The sequence below is a fragment of the Trichechus manatus genome, unplaced genomic scaffold (genome assembly GCF_000243295.1).
Source record: "Trichechus manatus latirostris isolate Lorelei unplaced genomic scaffold, TriManLat1.0 scaffold00113, whole genome shotgun sequence".
NCBI classification, from domain to species: domain Eukaryota; kingdom Metazoa; phylum Chordata; class Mammalia; order Sirenia; family Trichechidae; genus Trichechus; species Trichechus manatus.
This window is the reverse complement of record NW_004444049.1, coordinates 8421451-8442003: the sequence shown is the minus strand read 5'-3', so window position 1 is coordinate 8442003 and position 20553 is coordinate 8421451. Positions and strand designations below refer to the sequence as shown.

The 20553-nt window shown below is 48.7% G+C and overlaps 2 protein-coding genes across 3 annotated transcripts in view; both read right to left on the bottom strand.

Annotated features, from left to right (window-relative positions):
* The window catches only part of EEF1G (eukaryotic translation elongation factor 1 gamma), an 11068-nt gene extending 7183 nt beyond the window's left edge, over positions 1 to 3885 (bottom strand). Inside the window, exons 1-5 of the mRNA XM_004383851.1 lie at positions 3734 to 3885; positions 2477 to 2635; positions 1703 to 1766; positions 1398 to 1540; positions 730 to 873 (exon numbers count right to left, since the gene is read on the bottom strand). Of these exons, the coding sequence (XP_004383908.1) occupies positions 730 to 873; positions 1398 to 1540; positions 1703 to 1766; positions 2477 to 2635; positions 3734 to 3745 (522 nt within the window). The 5' untranslated portion in view covers positions 3746 to 3885. The remainder of the gene's footprint in view (positions 1 to 729; positions 874 to 1397; positions 1541 to 1702; positions 1767 to 2476; positions 2636 to 3733) is intronic.
* A 1029-nt stretch (positions 3886 to 4914) lies between these two features.
* Positions 4915 to 19712, bottom strand: TUT1 (terminal uridylyl transferase 1, U6 snRNA-specific). 2 transcript variants are annotated; one of them, XM_004383850.2, is made up of 9 exons: positions 18839 to 19712; positions 17227 to 17417; positions 10037 to 10352; positions 9566 to 9666; positions 7955 to 8424; positions 7235 to 7344; positions 6966 to 7076; positions 6728 to 6820; positions 4915 to 6100 (listed from the first exon to the last, which is right to left on the bottom strand). In XM_004383850.2, the coding sequence occupies exons 1-9, from the start codon at positions 19140 to 19142 to the stop codon at positions 4956 to 4958; spliced, it is 2841 nt and encodes a 946-aa protein (XP_004383907.2). In that variant the 5' UTR covers positions 19143 to 19712; the 3' UTR covers positions 4915 to 4955. The 2 variants fall into 2 exon arrangements, with proteins under 2 accessions (XP_004383907.2, XP_023594027.1); XM_023738259.1 differs by lacking the exon at positions 17227 to 17417 and having other exon boundaries at positions 4918 to 6100; positions 18839 to 19006.
* Positions 19713 to 20553: the final 841 nt, after the last annotated feature.

Genomic DNA, 20553 nt, shown 5'->3' with positions numbered 1-20553 from the left:
AAAAAAAAAAAAAAAAAACCCATTCCATAAAGTCAATCCTGACTCATAGTGACCCTATAGGAGAGGGCAGAACTGCCCCATAGTGTTTCCAAGGCTGTAATTTTTATGGAAGCAGACTGTCACGTCTTTCTCCCACAGAGCAGCTGGTGAGTTTGAACCACCAACCTTTCAGTTAGCAGCCGAGCGCTTAACCACTGTGTATACCAGGCGAGCTTTTCTACACCATTATCACATTATTCTCGACCAGCATCAGTCTGAGAATACAAGCAACCTGCTCTCTAACTGGAAATCCTCAAAAGAAATAACTATTACTCTAGATTTATATACTTCAAAAAAAAAAAAAAAAACTGAAAGAGTTAAGACACACACACCCGTACACCTAATAAGTGACAAAACCAAGACCTAAACCTAGACCTCCAGAAGACTTTGATGCTGAAGCTACCACATCTACCCAAATACAAGCGGGGTTCGGGGTTCCCAAGAAATATGTCGACAAACTAAACATCTTAGCTGCCACATGAGAACTAAGGGAAGGGAACATCACCAAACTTCTCAGGAAAGGGAGAGAAAGCCCAATTCTAGTACTGAATCCTGGGCTTCCAACTATCCTACAGACTAGCTATCAGACTCCCGTGTCCGCAGTGAAACCCAGAGTAACGTGGAAGACCTGTCACTTCATTTCTGATCCCTACCTACCCTTTGCCAACTGGATTTTTTAATACACTTCACCTGTTTGTAGAGCCACAACAGGGTGCAGACAACTGTGATGTCAGCCAGGGTCACACGTTCGCCCACCAGGAAAGTCCTTGTTTTCATGTGAGCATCCAGCAGCCCCAGAATTCGCCTCACCTCCTCCTTGGCATTCTCTGTGGCCTATTGAATTTAAATCATCAGTCAGCAGGTACCAATTCCTTTCCTCTCCATACTGCTAGAACTAAGGTAGCTATTTCACTGAGTCCTGGCTCATCCCCACCCTCTTTCAATGGAGTCAGATTCTAGGGTCATTCCAAATGCTATCACCAATGAAGCGCTCAGTGTTAAATTTCTTCATGGTGCAGTCTGGCTTCATTCCCACTGTATCGACTGCGGTTATGGAACTGGGAATTTAGAAGGAACTTAGAGGCCACCTGGTCTAACCACCCCCTATCCTCTGGTATAACCTTCTTACCGCAGAAATCTCTCCTCTTGACTACTCATGACACTGACACTCCCTCCCCACTGGGTCTGCCTAACCAAGAACCCAGATGCCTCAACAGCCCACTGTGCTGAGTTATGCCCCAAAGATTAGATCTTCTCATTATTCAGGTATTCTTTAAGCATCCCCTTTTTTCAATTTCTTTTCTTTTACTCTCCAACACTCAGGAGACCCTGGCTTCTCCCCATGTCCCAAGGCTCACCTGCTTGTTGTGGTGCATGATGCCCAAGGTGGGGAACACCCAGGTACTAGCTGGAGGGACTATGTCGCTGTCAGCAAAGCTCACCCACTGCACCACCTGGGCTGCTGCCTCTGGAGTACTTCCCCGCAGCTCCTCATTGCTCACTGCAGAGGCAGGACACAAAGGTCAGGGACTCTGGGGCCACGCCAACACCAGTCCAGGCCCCTGAGAATCTTCTCCTTGTCCACTCCAGCTCACTCTCACCCTCTGCTTCCACACCCCGTCACCTCCAGACCGTCCTATTCCCGCACTGCCCTGCAAATTACCATAGTAGGCAATGGCATTGCTCTCAAACACACAGAATCCATCGTCACCCTCAAATGCTGGAACCTGAGGACAAAGCAGTCAAAGTATGAAGTAAAATACACAGGGATCTTCACTAGCCTGTTCCAGGAACTGAATCGTTTTGGATAAATTTTTTTTTTATAGAGCTGACAACCCTTGCTATCCAAAGTCCTGATACTACCTAAAATTCAAGAACCAAAAATATTTTGAGTAACATGGACTACCTTGCTATCTAAACTCTCAGTATCTGAACTAGTAAATCCAAATGATTTGAATATCATCAGGTATTTGTGTAAAATCCCTCAATAAGATTACAAGCAAAAGACTAAAAACCCTAATCTGATACCTAAGTCTATACCACTCATTACGGTGCTACCCACATAGCACTTCTCTAACATGATTATTTGCATCATTTCTGTAGGCCCCTTGCAGTAAGGAGCCTGCTCAAAGCGGATACTTGATGTATTCGCACTGAAAACACTCGATCCAAACGTATTCTCTTCCCCACAGACACAAAGAAGTCTGTGCGTTTTCTAAAAACTCACTGGGTATCGCTGTGTTATTTCTTACAACTCCATCTAGGCCTACAATTATCTCAAAACAATTTTTTTTTTTTTTTAAAGCCACTGAAATGTGAAAGAAAACAACACAAGAAGCTCCCTTTTAAGAGTGAAGTCTTTCTCCGGAGCAATGGGATTTTAGGGCTCCACGGGTTCTCAAGGCCAAAGCCCACCTTTTTCCATTTCCCTACTCACCTTGCCGGCAGGAAATTTGCGGAGAAATTCAGGGGTGCGGTTGGTTTGGCCAAAGTGGAAGTGGGGTGGTGCGGAGAGCACGCGGACCTGAGCCCCGCTGTACTGAGCAGCAATGAGGGCCTTGAAGGCCCTCCAGTTTTCAGGATATGTGTACAGGGTCTGTACAAGAAAGAAGGGGGGATAAAATAATTGGAATAAAGGGTCCCAGTCCTAAATGCCACCTCCCAGAATTACTCCCCTGTGACTAACTGCCATCTGTTCAACTCACTCTTTCACTCCCGCTGGTGAACCAAATTCTTTACTACCTGTCATATGTAATCAGTCCCTGGAAATTCCAAGAACAGAACTACACACCAACTGCTAAATAAAACTTGTTGACAGACCTGACCTTTCCTAAGGACACCTCTACAAGCATTCTCTTCCCTCAAACGTACCTCCAAGAAACCCAGAACCTGTAGCTCACTCTGACTCCATCTGCTGACAACCACAGCACCTCTCCCGTCCCAGAGCCTTGCTTTCATTCATTGATGGGTGCCGAGTGCCTGCCTACTCTACTGCTGAGCCACTCTTTCCTTCATAAGCATCACCCTTGTCTCTAATGCACACACACCCACCAAGGGATGTGCAAATTCCCCTCAAAACTACCACGGAGACACCAATGGCGCCCCCTCTTCCCAAATCAACTCGTCTCCTAAAGAGCCTTCCTCTCCTTGTCAAGCATACCACCCCTCCTGTCCCGCAGTGAGTTCGCTGGTGTTGCCCTCCCTCCTTCACTAACCCGGACAGAGGAGTCCAGCTGGCCTGGCTCCACAGTCTGGAGATTCCTTTCGTTACCAAACCCCCCTGAAACGACCCTTAACCGTGGCCAGCCGCATCTGCCCACAAAGACCCTCCTCTTTACCCTGTCCGCTGCTGTTGCCCCACAAAACGGTCGCCAAAATTCCGTCAGCCTACCGGGGTCCCACGTCTCGAGGCGGCAATGAACTCGAACCCCCTTTCAAGGCCCCAGAAGGCCCGGACCCAACATCTCTTCTCTGCTCTACCCCCGACCCTTCCACCTCTGGCCTCCGAGAGTCCCAGCCTCAGTTCCCCTCCGGGCTCCGGAAGCCTCGCTCTCCAACAGTAAGGTCTCTAGACCCTAGACCCTAGATCACTTCCCCACTAGGCTCCCGAACTCCTCTGGCGCCCACTGGCCCTACTCGGGCAGAGGATGGCAGCGGATAGGGTGACCTGGCCTGCCAGAACCGGCAAACTTACCCCAGCCGCCATGGTGATTCCGCAGAGAAAGGGGGTGGGGTCCTCGGCGCTGCCGCAAAGTAAGCTGCCACGGGGAAAAGGGTGGGGGGAAGGGGAGAACCGTGGAGAAACAGCAGCCGGAAAGCGAGGACGGCATAGAAGGCATACGCACGACAGTTCTGAATCCAGCGGCGGCTGAATTGGCAAAAGGGGGGTGGGGCCTGCTGGCCGGCGCGGAAAAGCTGGCGCCTGCGCATTGGGACTTTCTTGGCTGGTCCGCCCCTCAGATGCGGCCAATCGGAGTCCCGCCGGGGAGGGGGACGGCGCCGAGGGAGGGGAAAGTGTGAGAAACGACTGGAAAGCCACCTCTTCCCGGCTACGTGGCAGAACTGTCAGAGGGGCGCAAAGGCGTCCCCCTGCAGGCCCAGGGAGAAGGGACTTGACAGGGGCTCGGCCCAACCCCCAACACCATGACTGTGTGACACAGCAGCGAGAAACAACTCGTGCGCGGAGGTGACGGTTTGCCAAACTCCTTTAGTTGCTAGAAAGGGACGTCTATCTCAACAGTCTAAAACCGTCTGTAAAAGTGAGGTTTGCTGATTTTAAACCACCTTGCAGCTCCGGGATGCTGTTACTGCAAAAACAAAAGGCACTAGTCCTGTGGTCTGCACCGGGGGAAGGGCCAGAAGCGAGGACACAGCCATACCCCTCCACCTCCTGTCGGAAGGCTGGGCTCTGACCCTGGCCGGCTAACGGTTTAAGGTACTTAACATTCTGATGGGTTGCCCTTCACCGGTTTAAAAATCTTTTACCCAATTTAAGAACAGGATGAACTCTTAAGCGAGAGAATGAACCCTGAGCCCAAATCGTGGGCCCTGTCACCATTCATAAATCTTTGGGGCAGCAGAGGAAATGTCGAGGCAAACTTGGTTCTTCTCACAAGTACTGTTCAACCCACCGACCATGCCATCATTCAAGAACTCAAGGGCCAGGCACCGTGCTGTCTTGGCTGTCCCTGCAAGCTGTGCTAGATGGTATGAGGGAAACAAAAACGCTGCTGAGGTGGAGAATAATAGAGACGTCTTTTAGACAGGATGCTCAGAGAAGGACCCTCTGAGAAGGTGGTGGCTAAGGTTTGGGGCGGGGGTCGTATTGGGAAGATTACCACCAGGTGGAAATTAGAGAAAACTGGAGTGCATTTGTATTAAACTAGCAGCTTTATTGCCCTTTAGCGTGTGTGTCTTCACTTGAGGAGGTGTCTAAGTGCTTGAGGGAGAAAAACCTGTAAGAAGTGGTGGAGATCAGGGAACAGGCCTTGGGAATCCTGGAGTGGGGTCACAGTGAGGGTCTGGTCTGCTTGAGAGGCAGAGGCCACAAAGGTCAGGAGGGGCTCAGCCGCTGGCCTCTGTTCACCACCGCTCAGTCCTCTCAGCTCCTGGCTCACCTGAGCCTCAGTCGCCAGCCACTCTGCTCCAACGCCAGCACCGCCTCCCTTGGTTTGCTGCTGTAAGCGTCTCCGGGCACGCCGCCGCCCCTGCCACACTCGGTGCCACAAGGCACAGCGCCAGCTCACCAAGGAGGAAAGTGCTGCCCCCTTGCCTGTCTCGCCCGGCAACCTTTTTTGGGCTGTGTCAGGTCCCTTGGGCCCCTGCTCTGCCAAGGCTGTATGGCCTGGTTGGCCCCCTTCTCCAGTGGCTAGAAGCTCTCCAGTCGTCAGGGACAGCTCCCCTGGCTGCCCAGGGCTCCACATGGCCCAGTCCTGCATTGTCTCACCAACCTCTACGACCATTTCTTCCACTCCGTCTTCGCCGTGGCCCCCTGCACATTCCTGCTGCTCTTCCCTCCCCTCCTCACAGCTCTGTTTCTGTCCATCTCGTTTCAATCTTTTGCTTGTCCCTCCCTGGGGAGACTCCCCAGCTCCATCTCCCTCTGACCGCGATCTCTTGGTTCCCTGCTCTATATGGCACCCCAATGCATCCCTTAACAACTGGACCAGGGCCGCAGTGAGCTGGGTGAAGGGAGCCGGGGGTAAGGGGATGGGCGTAGCAGACAGCAGGGAGCTAGGGGAGCTGGGCTGCAGAAGAGGGAGCAGCCCCCAGTCCCGACCTCGGGAGGAACGGCGCTGGTACTGGAGACTTCGGCAGTAATTGGCTGCTGCTCGGCAGCAGTTCTGTAGCCGCCCAGCTACCCGGGTGGTCACGTTGGCTGCCACATTGTGACTCAGGTCAAAGGGGTCCTGGAGATTCAGGGGACCAAGGCGCAGGCCCCCCCAGAGATTAGAGGGCAAGCCTCCTGCCACAGGCAGGGCCTGGCCCTCCCGCAGAGACAACAATGAGCCACGAAGATCCCAGCAAGAGACACAGGAGAAGAACTGGGCTAGCAGAGAACCTAGAAGAGAAGGAAGATTGGAGAAAAGGGGTCACTTGTAGGCCAGAAAGGAGCCCTGGTGGTGCAGTGGTTAAGCATTCGGCTGCTAACCAAAAGGCTGGCGGTTTGAACCCACCAGCTGCTCTGCAGGAGAAAGATGTGACAGTCTGCTTCCGTAAAGATTACTGGAAACCCTATAGGACAGTTCTGCTGGTCCTATAGGATCCCCATGAGTTGCACTTGACTTGATGGCAACAGGTATAGGCCAGAACTGAGACTACTGGAGACATGTCCTATACCAGAGCCATTTCTTTAGCATGACTGTCTCTCTTCCAAGCGGCTCTGAAGAGTGACAAGAAGCTAGACTTCTCTGATCCCTCTACACAAGAGGTCAAGCCCCTCTCTCTGGGCCCCCAGCAACACCCTTCCCCAAATGCTGCTCCTTCCTCTGGCTAGCACTATAGCCTCGGGCAAGCCACTTGACTGCTCGAAGGCTTGGTTTCTTCATCTGTAAAATGGCAATAACAATATTCACCATCCCATGGAGTAGCTGTGAGAACCATGCCTGGCACACAGTAAGCATGTGATAGTTACCTACTGTTGTGATTAATAAAATCGCTGGTCCTCTCCCAGGCTCCCAAAACTTACTGAGGGGCTCCACATTGGTGCTGGGCTCCAGTCTCGAGGCATCTCGGGGGAAACTACAGTCCCAGCCATCAACCTCCACCTGCTCTCCCTCACCTGTGAGAATAAGAAAGGTGCAGTTGAGCCTGGAAACAGGACTGTGTGGGGAGGAGCGAAGGGGAGAGAGGGAAATGAGAAGAGACCTCATTAGCTCAGTGTGTCTAAGTGTGACGAAGGAGGCGGGGAGGCCGAGCTGCTGTACCTGCTTTCTGGGTGAGCTGGGACACAGTGGGCAACACAGGAGGGTCTCTGGTCTGAAGGAAATAGATCACGAGCAAGGTCAAGGCGTAGTTATTGAGAAGGGGGCCGCTCCCTGAGTGAATAATCAATAATTCCAGTTAGATTAGAGATGCTCCCAAGCCCTTCATAGCCGTTTTCTCCACACCAATTCCTGTACCTGTCCCCTTCTCTCCCTGATGTCCTTTGTCCAGACACCAACTCAGACCCAAGTCTGTCCTGATTCATCCTCACCTGACAGCCCCCGACCCTGAGCCCAGCAGCGGAGGGTGTACACGAGGGGCCGGACTCGCCCATCCAGCTCGGAGCAAAGACTCAGGAAGCGGGAGTTATGCAGGGCCAGCCTGGGACAAAGCGGAAGACAACGGGGTCAGGGCTCGGAAACCCTCTGAGCCACCAGCCCCTGCTCTCATTCCTGACTTGTATGACCAGGGCCAGCTGGAGTAAGGAGGCCAAAGGGAGTTTCCCAAAGTGGCTGCCCCAACACTGGTCTTAAAAGAAGGTGCGCAAAAGGAGATCACATGAGTTTGGGAAACACTACATCCTATATGTAGCCAGTCTGGAACATTCAAAGCAGGTTATAAAACTGCTCAGAGCCTTTAGTATGCAAAGAAACAAAGACGGGAAGGGAAGGAGAAATCGAGGAAAGAGAATGAGGGAAAGGGGAGAGAGAACAAAACTCATTTGCATTTAACTTAGCATTTCCCAAACATATTTAACCATGAAATCATTTTCCACATCCCTGAAAAATAGTATTCCAAGAAATACACTTCAAGAACAGAAAATGGAAACCAGACAGAAGGAGATGAAAGGCAGAGAGAGAGATGCGACCACACGAGAATAATCTCAAGGCTCAGCAGGTACAGGAGCTTCTAAAACCAGGACTCTCTCCTCACCCACCCTAGAATTCTCAGCTGGCCTTCCCCAACCACTACCACCCCCCAACAAAGGTACCGGTTACTGAGGGAGATGTCACCATGGAGACCTGAAGGTCGATGGCAGAACTTGACCACAGGGCGTCGGGCAGAAGGTACAGTTTGGACTCGGTACACCCCAGGCACACAGCCCCGAAGAATAGATCCCACCAGCTCTAGCATTGCTCCCCTCTCTGTCTTCTCCCCGTTCAAGGCCTCTGCTAGTTCCAGAGATTTTCCCAGGTCCCCCTCTCCCCTGTCCTCCTGCAGTGGAGAGGATGGAGGCAGGGACTGGGGAGAAGCCAGGGTCTCGGAGGCCAAAGCCGAGTCTGGAGTCTGGGGCGCCAGGGAGGAGGAAGGGGTTTCAAACTCTAGGGCCTCAGAGTCTTGGGGAGAAGCTGGAGGCTGGGAGCCTGGAGGGGAGGCTGGGATGCAGGCCAGGGCTTGAGGATCCACTGGGGAAGCAAGGGCCGAGTCCAAGGATGGAGACTCTGGAGCCTTTGGGGCTGGCTGTGGGCAGAAAAGAGCCAAGTGAATGCCTCCGCTGCTGTCCCCTAACCGGGGAGCATTCTTGTCCCCAAAATGACTATCTAATATTTGCAGCTTGTTATGTGCTAGGCTCTATTCTAAAGGCATCACATCTATTAACTCATTCAATCCTCACAGCAATACTTCTTTAAAAATGAAAGTAATTGTTTAATTTCATAAAGTAAATGGCCTGTATTCTTCAAAAATATCATTGTCACAAAAGACAAAAACAGGCAGAGAAACTGTTCCAGATTGAAGAAGACTAAAGAGACAACACAACAGTCCACCGTAGAGACAGCTAACAAAATCAGAGTATGGACTGTAGGTTAAAGTCTCGTATCAGTGTTAAAATTTCCTCAATTTGATAACTGCATTGTGGTTATGCACTGGAATACCTCTGTTGTTTGGTAATAACCAAACAAACCAAACCCGCTGCTGTCGAGTAGATTCCGACTCAGTGACCCTATAGGACAGAGTAGAACTGCCCCATTGGGTTTCCAAGGCTGCAAACCCTCATGGAAACAGACTGCCACATCTTTCTCCCATGCAGCAGCTGATGGATTCAAACCACCAGTCTTCTGGTTAGCAGCCAGGCACTTAAGCACTGCACCACCAGGGCTCCTTCTGTAAAGACTACAGCCTTAGAAACCCCATGGGGCAGTTCTACTCTGTCCTATAGGGTCGCCATGAGTCGGAATCAACTCGATGGCAATGGGTTTGGTTTGGTTTGGTTTGGTATTACAAAAACAGAACCTGCATATTACAGAAAATACAAATAAGCAAAAAAATAAACCCAAAATTCACCTTATTGTATCTTTTCATGTATTATTTTAACAAAGTAAGATCATATTATATATGCCATTTTGAAATCTGTTTTTTTCCTGTTACAACTGCCATCTATCCCATGTCGATTCATCTTCATCCTACCTCATACCCATCCATATTCATATTTCTCCACAATCACCCTTTCAGGTAGGTCCCATTATCCCCATTTTACAGATGAGGAACTGTAAAATTCATGGAGAGGTAAAGTACTTGCCCACAGTGATGTGGCTAGTAAGAGACAACTGTTCTTAACTGACTATTCTCACCAACTCTTCTCAGCTGTCTCCCTGTCACTCACCTGAGGCTCTTCTAAGTTACCCAAATCCAGGAAGAGGTCAAGATCACAGCCATGGACATCAAAACTGTTTATGGAAGAGCCAAAAGGATGGACCACACAGCCTGGGTGTGCAGCAGAGAATAAAGGTCAAGAGACATTGGGGGAGCAGGCAGTGGAAGAACATACTCATACCAAAACCCACTTCTGACTCATAGCAACCCTACAGGACAGAGCAGAACTTCCCCACAGGGTTTCCAAGGCTGGAAATCTTTATGGAAGCAGATTGCCCATTTTTCTCCTGCCGAGCAGCTGGTGGGTTCGAACCTATGACCTCTCAGTTAACAGCCAAGCATTGAACCACTGCACCACCAGGGCTCCGGAAGAACATAATGGGAACCAAATAAACACCCCTGGCTGTGGGAGGACTGGGAATGCAGACACAGGGATGTGAAGGACAGGGAGGGCTCAGGCAGGGGCAGGGCGGTGACCTACCTGGGAAGAACTCTGTGAAGACCTCCTGCATTAGGGACACCACGAGGCTCCGAAGCTGCCGCTCAGCCTCGGACAACTCCCTTAGCCCCACGAGCTTTACCATTTGTGCCTCCACGTCTGGCACCTCGGCTAGTGCTCTGGCCAGCTGGTGACTGTCAGGGGCTGCTCCTCTGGGGGACCTGAACGCTGGACTCTGGAACTCCTTCTGCTCCCGTGGCCGGACTCGCAGGCGACGTCCTCCCAGGCCGTGCTGGGGCTGGGACAAGATGGCCTCCCTGGCACCCACGTCCCCCATCTCCACGATGGCAAACACTCCCTGACAAACCACAACAGGGGCAGGGATCAAATACTGGGTAAAGAGCTTTGAAATGGGGATTATCCCATGAATTGGGACTATTTGCTTGCTATTTCCATAACAGCAGGGAACATTCAGAAAAGCAATTCTCTCCTTCACTCCTACCCACCCATTTTGCTCTCACCCTAGTCTGCCACTGAAAATCTTTTTACCTATTTCCTTGTTCCCTATTCTTGCCAATGACATGATTTCACTGAGACCCACCCCCTGACTTTTCCTGGTTTAACTACAGTCTTCTAATATTTATTAAGAATTGATGTAATGAATACTGTGCTAGGCATAAATATGAACACAAAATCTCTACCTTCAAGGAACTTAACATCCAGGAATAAGAGCAATATGTAATAGCCATACTCCTGTGATTTGGCTGAGTTTCATGATATTCATTGGGCTTTTTTTTTTCTTCAAGATACAATGTTAGCAGGAGCAGGAAAATATGACGGCTTGGGGTAAAAGGCCATATTCTTTTGTATCCTGTCCAGTAGTAAAGCTGGAGCCTCATCCTGCTTATAAAAAGGTACCCCCTACAATAATCAAGACAGTGTGGTACTGGTATAAGGATAGACATTTAGCTCAAAGGAATGGAATTTAGCGTTCAGAAATAAACCTATACACCTATGGTAAACTGATTTCTGACAAGGATGCCAAGACAATTCAATGGGGAAAGAACAGTCTTCTCAACAAATGGTGCTAACGACAATGGATAGCCGTGCAAAAGAGTGAATTTGAACCCCTACCTCACACCAGTATACAAAATTTAACTCAAAATGGACCAAAACATAAGTGTATGAGTTAAAATTATGAAACTTTTAGAAGAAAACATAGGTGTAAATCTTTGTGACCTTGTATTAGGCAATGGCTTCTTAGATAGGATACTTAAATCACAAGCAATCAAAGAAAAAAACAGGTAAATTGGACTTTGTTGAAATTAGAAATTTTTTATAAGAAGAAATGAAGTTCTGATACATGCTACGATGTGGACGAACCTTGAAAACATCCTAAGTGAAAGAAGCCAGATGCAAAAAGGTCACATACTGTATAATTCCATTTGTATGAAATACTCAGAATAGGTAAACCCATAGAGACAGAAAGCAGACTGATGGTTGCCAGAGCCTGGAGGAAAAGAAGAATGGGAAGTAACTGCTTAATGGGTACAGGGTTTTATTTGGGGGGGCTGAAAATGAACTAGACAGAGGTGATGGTTGCACAACACTGTGAACGTTTACTGAATGCCACTGACTTGTTCACTTTTTAAAGTGTTAATTTTATGTCATGGGAATTTTACATCAATTTTTAAAAATGTTAACTTTTCTGTTTCAAAGGACACTATCAAAAAGTGAAGAAACAACTCATAAGAGTGAGAGAAAATTTTTGCAAATCATATATCTAATAAGGATCTAGTGTCCAGAAATTTAAAAAAAAAAAATCTTACAATTCCCCATTTCCCCCCAAACCTACCCAGAGAGCTACCTATTTTAATATTTCAGAGAATTCAGTGAAGCATCTGGCTTAGAATCATCCAGCCTCTACAATCAACTGGCAGGAATTTCATGGAATCCACTTTGTTCAAAAGGTAGTTCAGACTGAAAATAGGAATTTGTATCAAGAAAGGGCTCAACCAGGGGTTTTCCGCCTTTGTCCTAGGGACAAACGCTCCAAGCAGTCCCGTGTCCATGTCCAGATTTTTGAGGTGGCTCACTATGGGCGAGGGCCGTATTTTTCAACTTTTTTTTTTTAAATCCATTTCTTTCCGGTTAAAACCAAAGCCTTACCTTCACCCCTTGCAGTGTGATGGATCACATTTTGTGTGGCCTTTCTCACCATAGTCTTGTAACTCCCACCCAAGTGATTGGTTGGGACCATGCAAATAAGGTCTATGGAACCCTAACAAAAGGATTGGTCAGTTTTGTCATCCCGCTAGGCTTAAAATGAGCCATACCAGAGGTGGGAAGGAGAGGATCTCACTAATCTGTACTGCACAATTTCACGTGGGTTTCACCACATCTTTGGCATGAAAACAGGTGAATTGCTTATTGGGCAATTTGTCCCTGAAGTGAGGGCAGGCTGGGCCCGGGGGACAGCCTTGCCGGCATAAAGGCCTGAGTCACAGATGGGGTTGTTTTTTGGTGTGATGAAAATGTTCTCAGATTAGACAGTGATAATGGTTAAACAACTTTGTAATTTGTAATTGTGGTGCAATGGATTGCTTTTATATGGCCTTTCTAGCCATAGTCTTGTAACTCCCACCAGATGATTGGGTGGAACTATGCAAATAAGGTGCTTGTGGCCCACCAAGGAGATTGGACAGCTTGCTTATAATGCAAATAAGGTACATCGCACCCTTGTGGGGTGGGACCATGCAAATAAAGTATGTGGAACCCTAACAAGGGCATTGGTCAATTTTGCAATCCCTTTAGGCTTAAAATGAGCCATCCCAGAGGCAGAAAGGGAGGACCTCACTACCACCAAGAAGAAGAGACAGGGTCTCTTTGAACCCAGCGTCCCTGCACTGAGAACCTCCTAGACCCAGGAAGCAGAGAGAGAACCATAACGTGGGAGATGGAGAAAGACAGTGAGAAGCAGCAGCAGAGAAATGTGGCAGCAGAACTAGGAGACCAACACAAGACGGTGCAGGAGCTGACCCATGGAGAGAGAGAGCTGGGTACCTTCAGGCAAGAGGCTTCCTGGCTGAGTAGGGTACCTCCAGGCACTTGCTGGAGCTAGGCTTGCGACCTATGGAGTTACAGAGCTAAGTGCCTTCAGGCCAAGGCTTACTGGCAGAGTAGTGTGCCTCTGGGCACTTACAGGTGGAGCTAAAGAGCTCTGTAACACCTGCCTGAGCAAGGCAGAGGCGGAGTCAGCCCAACAGGCTGAAGGACGAGGGCCAAGAGCCAGGGAGAGGCCTGCCTATGGGCACAGCAGAGAAGCTATCCTGACTGAAGAACTGTATCCTGAGTCATCCTGATGCTGAATTGTAACCTGTTACTTCCCTAATAAACCCCAGAATCATGAATATTGTCTGTGAGTTCTGTGTGGCCACTGCAACAAATGATCGAACCCAGCAGAGAAGTAAAGAGTGCCATAGGAAGGATGGCTTGTGTCAGAATTGGTAAAAAGTTTGGAGGGTGGAGGTATATTTGACTCATAGCAGTCAGCCTTGGGCATTATAATGATGCTGATAATTGATTCTCTCTCCTTCCCCTTGTAAAGTTAGACAAGGAGGTCTGACACTGCCCCCATGCCATTTTTACAACTGGCAACTGAAGTTGTCAAAGATTTCATCTTACATGGATCCACAATCAACACCCACGGGAGCAGGGGTCAGGAAATCAAATGACGCGTTGCACTGGGCAAGTCTGCAGCAAAAGACCTCTTTAAAGTATTGAAAAGTAAAGACGTCACTTTGAGGACTAAGGTGCACCTGACCCAAGCCATGGTATCTTCAATCGTCTAATATGCATGTGAAAGCTAGACAATGATAAGGAAGACCAAAGAAGAACTGACATCTTTGAATTATGGTGTTGGTGAATAATATTGTATATACCATGGACTTCCAGAACAAACAAATCTGTCCTGGAAGAAGTACAGCCAGAATGCTCCTTTGTCTCACATACTTTAGACATGTTATCAGGAGGGACCAATTCCTGGAGAAGGACATCACGCTTGGTAAAGTAAAGGGTCAGCAAAAAAGAGGAAGACCCTCAATGAGATAATTGGACAGTGGCTGCAACAAGGGGCTCAAGCATAACAACAACAGCGAGGATAGCACAGGACTGGGCAGCATTTCATTCTGTTGTCCACAGGGTCTCTATGAGTCGGAACTGACTGTACGATGCCTAACGACAACAACAATATACCAACCATTAAATGGTACACTTTAAAAGGATGAATTTTATGTGAATTATATTTCAATTAAATAAAAAAGTACCCTTCTTATCCTCACTTCTACCCTCACCTCTAACAGAGCAAAAAAGAACCAAAGGGAAGCCAAGGGAAAAGGCAGCCACCTGGCCCTACTCAGGCCAGTCTTCGGACTCTGAGGAAGCACAAAGCTTACCAGGCTAATGTTCAACATCAAGTTTGGAACCAAAGCCCCAGCTAGAAATTAGGTGTCTTTTTGCCTGGCCTTGCTTCTCTCAAGTACCTTGCAGAAGTCATCAAGGAGGCCAGGATTAGCAGATACAGAAGCCTGTGTCCCAGCCATTTTTCTCCTCTCAACACCACCATCCCCACCTAGTGCTACCATTTGTTGAGGGTTTATAAACTAAGCATTTCACATAAACTCTGTCTAAGCCTCATAAGACTCCTACAAGGTATGTGTTATTATCTGCATTTTACAAATTAAGAAACTGAAACTCAAAGGGGTTAACTACCTTGTGGCTGGCTGTCTCCCAAGTAGGGGGCTTAAATCCCCAAATTTCCAACTTCCCAGTGAAATCTCCCTCAAGGAAATGTTGTTGGAATTAAATGAGCTACTGTATGTAAAGTACTTAGCACTTACTTGGTACAGAGTAACTGCTCAATAAAGCTTCTAATCATTATTGTTATAATAATTAGAAGCCTCAGAAACTTGAGGTTTAAGTTCAGAAAAAGATCATTCTTCGTGACTGAAATAAATTATTAACAAAAATGGGGACATTTGGGTTTTCTAAAGAAGTAACCTGGGACACACTGCCAATCGCCCACTCAATATACATTCTCCTCTTCTTAATTACTAACAGAACCCTGATTTTGTCCTGAGGAGCAATGTGCCGGGTTAAAAAAAAAAAAACTCCCTTTCTCAAGCTTGCCGGCAGCTAGGGGGAACCATGTGACAGAGTGCTGGCCAATGAGATATAAGTAGAAGTCTATTGAGGAGGCCTTCGGGAAAAGTTATTTTCCTGGGAAATAAAGAAAAAGCGGTGGGGGCCAGACTCAGCTGGCACTAGCCTTTTGTACTCTGTCCTTCCCTTGCCCCTCCTTCCTGCCTGCAGATGTGGAAGCAGCATTATCACACTGATGAAGATGAGAGCCATGTGTCAATAATGACAGAGCAGAAAGATTGGTAAAACCCTGCACTGCCCAGGCCTGGATAAACCCCTTTTGCTTAAGCCATTGTAGCTGAGTCGTTGAATGCAATCCCTAACAGACGCCATCCTGAGAGAAGGTCTGGGATACTTGGCAAATGACCAACTTCTTTTAGAAGGATCAGCACAAAGCTGGTTTCTATAAGGCAGAGGTTAAAGATGTCCCAAATATCCAGCTTTTCCAAACTGCTGTCCCACTCCATCATCTCTAACATCAACTACTCCTCCTCCCCTCAATACTCTCCCTCCCGTCTTTCGGTTCCGTAATTCACTGCAATGTCTCACAGAACTCACAAACTGTCAAGGAAATGGCTCATGCAGTTGTAGAGGCTGGGAAGCCCCAAATCTGTGGGTCAGGCATCAGGCTGGAGGTTTCTCCTGACTCATGTGGTTGCAGGGCTGACAAACCCAAATCGGCAGATCAGACGACAGGCTGCTGGCTCACAAGGCTGCAGAAACTGGCAATCAGGTCAGACTATAGGCTGCTGGCTCAGGTTCCAAGAACCGGAAGTCAGATGATAAGATGCAGGATCCAGAGAAGAGAGAGAGCTTTTCCGAGAGCATTCCTATATGTATTGCATGCAGACCATATGCTCAAGGAAACTCCCCTTACTTGAGCAAAGCAGTCCAAGGGCGTGACTTAAATAAGGGTAGTGACTGCGGTAAGGACGGTGACTTGAGTCACACCCTCTAGTAAAGCAGTGACTCAAGTTACATCTTACCCTAATACTGCCTCATTAACTTAACAGACAACTCACTCCCAAATGGAACCATAACCACAGGCATAAAAGCTAGGATTTACAACACATCACAAAATGGAGGATAATTAGATTACAAAATGGAAGACAATTACAATGGACCACAAAATGGAGGATGACTACATCATTACATAACTGCCAAACTGCATTACATAACTTCCAGATTACATCATTATACAACTGCCAAACCACTGAAAATCATGGCCCATCCAAGTCGACACATAACCTTAACCATCACAGGTTCCACACATCTTATTTGCATTAGCAGCAAGATGTCCAATCCTCTTGGTGGGCCACAAGCACATTATTTGCATTGTCCCACCCAATCATGCATGGGACTCACAAAGACTATAGTTGGAAGGGCCACATTAAGTAATTCACTGCACCAGACTTGGGCATCACCTAAGTTATGTCTACTTAACCAGAGTACAGCCTCAGAACTATAATATGACCAAAGAACACAGCACTGTTAACAGTAAACTTTTTCAAGGACACTGACAAAAGTTAGGACCGGGTCTTCTAACCAGATGACCTCAGTACCCCTTAGCGTAAATTAATAAACTGCCATCTGATTTATTAACCAGTTGCTCTGGGGTTTGACGTCCCCCAAAGGTGTGTTCTTAAAGCACCCACTTCACTATAGTCATTTAATTGTCTACTTTCTTCTCTAGATCATAAACTGCAGGCAGGAACCACGCCTATCTTATTCACCACTAAGAACACAGCTCTAAGCACAGTGCCTAGTACAAAGTCAGCAGTTAATAAATATTTGGTGAATAAAAGATTGACTGAATAAGTAAATTACAAACAAGTCTCCTAATGACTAATTCTGGTGAACTGATAACATCCAGGGGGGCTCACAAAACTGGACTAGGTTAGGTACTGTGGTGTCCCACCAAGGACAGGCCACATTAGGAAACAGCCAAAGCAGGCTGCCAGTTCATCTCTCATGTCTCTTTTGGCATGTGGCACACCCGATTCATTCTCTACCCCCAGAGCCATTCACTGTACCTTGTCCTTATCCATGACAACACTGGCAACAGGTCCAAATGCCTGAAAGTACTCAGAGAGCTGAGTAGAATCCACATCCCGGGGAAAGCCACTGACAAACACACTTCGAAGTCCCTGGGCCTTTCGGGCAGCTCGTAGTTCTACCAGGTGCCGGTGCTTCCGGCCTCCCAAGTGGGCATCTAGGCTGGGTCCTGCAAATACAAACATGAGACAAAAACACCCAAATCACTCTCCAGTGTACCTGCCCTGCCTTTGCTCTTTGCACACCTAAATCCTACTGATCCTTGAAAGTCATACGAAGTGTGACCTTTGAATAAACAAAGTCCTGGCTCCTTTCTCCTTTTACCTTCCTCTCTTGTCCATTTGTCTATATATATATTCTCCAAGTGGTTCCCAGGAGAAGTGGCTACACTACAAATATATCTGAAGCCACCTGTAAGTGCTAGGTACAACAACACCCGCAAATTGTGAAGAAATGAACAAGTGACTGACTCATCCAGGTTATATATGTAAGAACTAAATAACTCAAGACCCTGGACTATCCCCCATGGACCATCTCTGGGTATGGTACAGTGATTATCATAAGTGCAGGATCTTAAGTCACTCACCCAAGTCCAAATCCCGTCTCTGTCAAGCTAGGTGAGACCTTGGGCAAGTTACTTAACCTCTCTGTACCTCAGTTTCCTCGGGTATAAAATGAAGATAATAACAATACTTACTACATAGGTACTATTCGCACTTATCAGAGAGTCTGGCACATGGTAAATGTGGAAAACGTTAGCCGCTATTATTATTTTTATTGTATCTGAGTCTGCTGCTTGGTGTCACCAATGTAGATATGGGGCCAGGGAAGATTTAATGACTCCTAGGTTTCTGCTTTGCCCTACTGGACAAGTGAGGGTGCCATTCACAGGGAAGGGAAGAAGCCCTCATTTAGGGAATATCATGATTGAAGACTTCACAAGCAGAATCAGAGGGTTCACTGAGCGCTTTGCACTGACATACTAGAACCTACTTTTCCAAACTCACTTTCTGCCTCTTCCTCACTGCATCACTGCAGCATGCCAAGCTATTTCACATATCCCTGCCTTTCGGTCACTCCTTTGGAAGGCTTGCCTGACTCTTAATTACTGCGTTCTCTGTAATCGCACAGCTCTCCAAACATATCTACAGAGTATTGTCACTCCTTTGGAAGGCTTGCCTGACTCTTAATTACTGCCTTCTCTGTAATCCCACAGCTCTCCAAACATATCTACAGAGTATTGAAAGTGTCTCCCTCTCTGGATGTGAGCTCCTTCATCCCTCAACTCCCTCCTTTCACCCCAGAGCCCAGCAGAGTACAGGCACAGAGCAGATGTCCAACAGATGATGGCCAAAGAGGGAATAAATTAATGGAACTTTCGTCGTAGAGGCTTTGGATACGGGGGAAGGAGAGATATAACGTGGTGGGACTGTCCCCTGTTCAATCCCGTCGGACGGGCGGTGGCCTATGAAAACGGAGCGGGGTGACCCTACCAACCGTCCTGACAGGAACTATGACGTTTAACCCTAACTTTCGCTAGGACCAAAAGATGAGAGCCCGCAACCACCCCCCTCACTAGGCAACTCTTACGGTTCGCTGTAGTAATGCGGCAGAGGCAGCAGCGAAAAGCCCCACGCGGCAGCGATTCGACATCCGAATCCACCGCCGCCATCGCCACTTTCAAATACCGACAAAAAACAAGCACTTCTGCCTCCACCAGAACTCGCTTTTCCAAACAGCAACGCGCTCTGTAGTAATTTCCGCCAATCGGATGGGAAGTGACGTAGCACGGCACTCCCGCAGACACACTCCTCCGGAAACCCATGGCTTTCCACTCAGGGTTCCGTTTCTCGCCTGTGTTCAGCCCCCACCGACTTAAGGAAAAGCCGCCCATCTACGATGCTTATCTGCATGTGGTGAACCGATTGGTTTGCTCTGAGATGATCATGCGTTGGTTGGCTCACAGATCATGAATATTCAACACAGTATCCACAAACACAGGCGCCGGCTAGTATCTCCGGCCGCCCTCCAGACAGCCGGCCGCCTACTTGCTGGGTGGTCGCCGGCCGGCTGGGCGCCCTTTCAAGAACTGTAGACACCCGCGCGGCTGTGCTCGCAGCCCCACATTTACCCGGAGAGTAAAGGCGGAGGATGAGCAGTCTCCACTCTGTCCCGCGAAGCTCAGGGCTAACCCTGGACTCCCAACCGCGTCAGGACTGTTACCCTCTCCCTCCCGGGCCTTCCCCAAATCGGTGTTGTACGACCGCTGCCTAGTGAGAGGCGTAGGGAGGGTCACTAGCGCCCAGGGGCAATCTCTTAACTTTGCGCCCCCTCCCTCCGCCGGCCTCTTCGGCTGGTGGCGGGGAGGGGTGATTTGCCGGCCGGCTGGTCTCATCTGGCGCCCCCTTGGACTTGCGCCGGGGGGCAAATGCCCCTCTCTGCCCCTCACCCCCTCGCTACGCCTCTGTGCAGCCTAGCCTGGGTTGGGGAGCTCTGTCCGGTCTTCCGCCGGTACCTTCCAGACTCCATGGAGCCGCAGCCAGTTCACACGGCCGTGGTGAGCCGGACTCATTCCTGCATCCACTGGCCTTCCACGTTAGTGAGCTGCGCCAGAGCCAGCGACCCACTTCAAGGCAGCGCGTAAGAAACCAGCCATGGTGGCAGCTGAGTGAGGACATTGGAGTGGGGAAGTGCTGCTGCCCTCAAACTGGTATAGTGTTGTTCTTCCCCTGACACGGTTCCTGGTGTAGGCTCAAGACCGGAAGCGAGTAAAGGAGTTGGGGAGGCCCTAGGGAAGGGACGAGAATGAGATGGAGGGGATGGTTAGACTAAGCAGCTTATGCTGTGGTTTCCATTGTGGTTAAGTGGACCTGAAGGCAGACCTACCAAGGTCTGTGACCTTGAGCAAGTCACATTGCTGAGGTTGTTCGCCATCTCTGAAGGAAGTGCCCAAGGAGCACATAGTAAGCTGACCTTCAGGTCTTCTCTCCTAAGGTATCCCTCCTATAGGGCCCAGCTTGGGCATCTGTTCTATCTCCCAAGCCTAAATAGGCAGATGCCCTGAGGATCCTGATGCTGCAGTCTGAGTACAGCCTGGAGTTAGCTGGTAAGATCCTGCAGTACCTCTAGACTGCATCTTCCCCCGGCCTCTGGCCTCTACCAACTCCCAGAATTCCCTAAGTAAAAGGGATCCGGGAATAACCAGTTGCTGTAGTCAGTTCTGACTCATGGTAACCCCATGTGTCAGAGTAGAACAGTCCTTCATAAGGTTTTCAATGGCTGATTTTTTGGAAGTAGATCACCAA

Excerpts from the sequence above, each read along its gene's own strand:
- TUT1 (XM_004383850.2), bottom strand. The coding sequence starts at position 19,142 with ATGGGCGGCTTTTCCTTAAGTCGGTGGGGGCTGAACACAGGCGAGAAA. Across the intron at positions 9,667-10,036 it reads CTTCACAGAGTTCTTCCCAG|GCTGTGTGGTCCATCCTTTT; the intron begins GTAGGTCACCGC and ends CTGCACACCCAG. Across the intron at positions 6,101-6,727 it reads CACCAATGTGGAGCCCCTCA|GTTCTCTGCTAGCCCAGTTC; the intron begins GTAAGTTTTGGG and ends CTTCTCTTCTAG.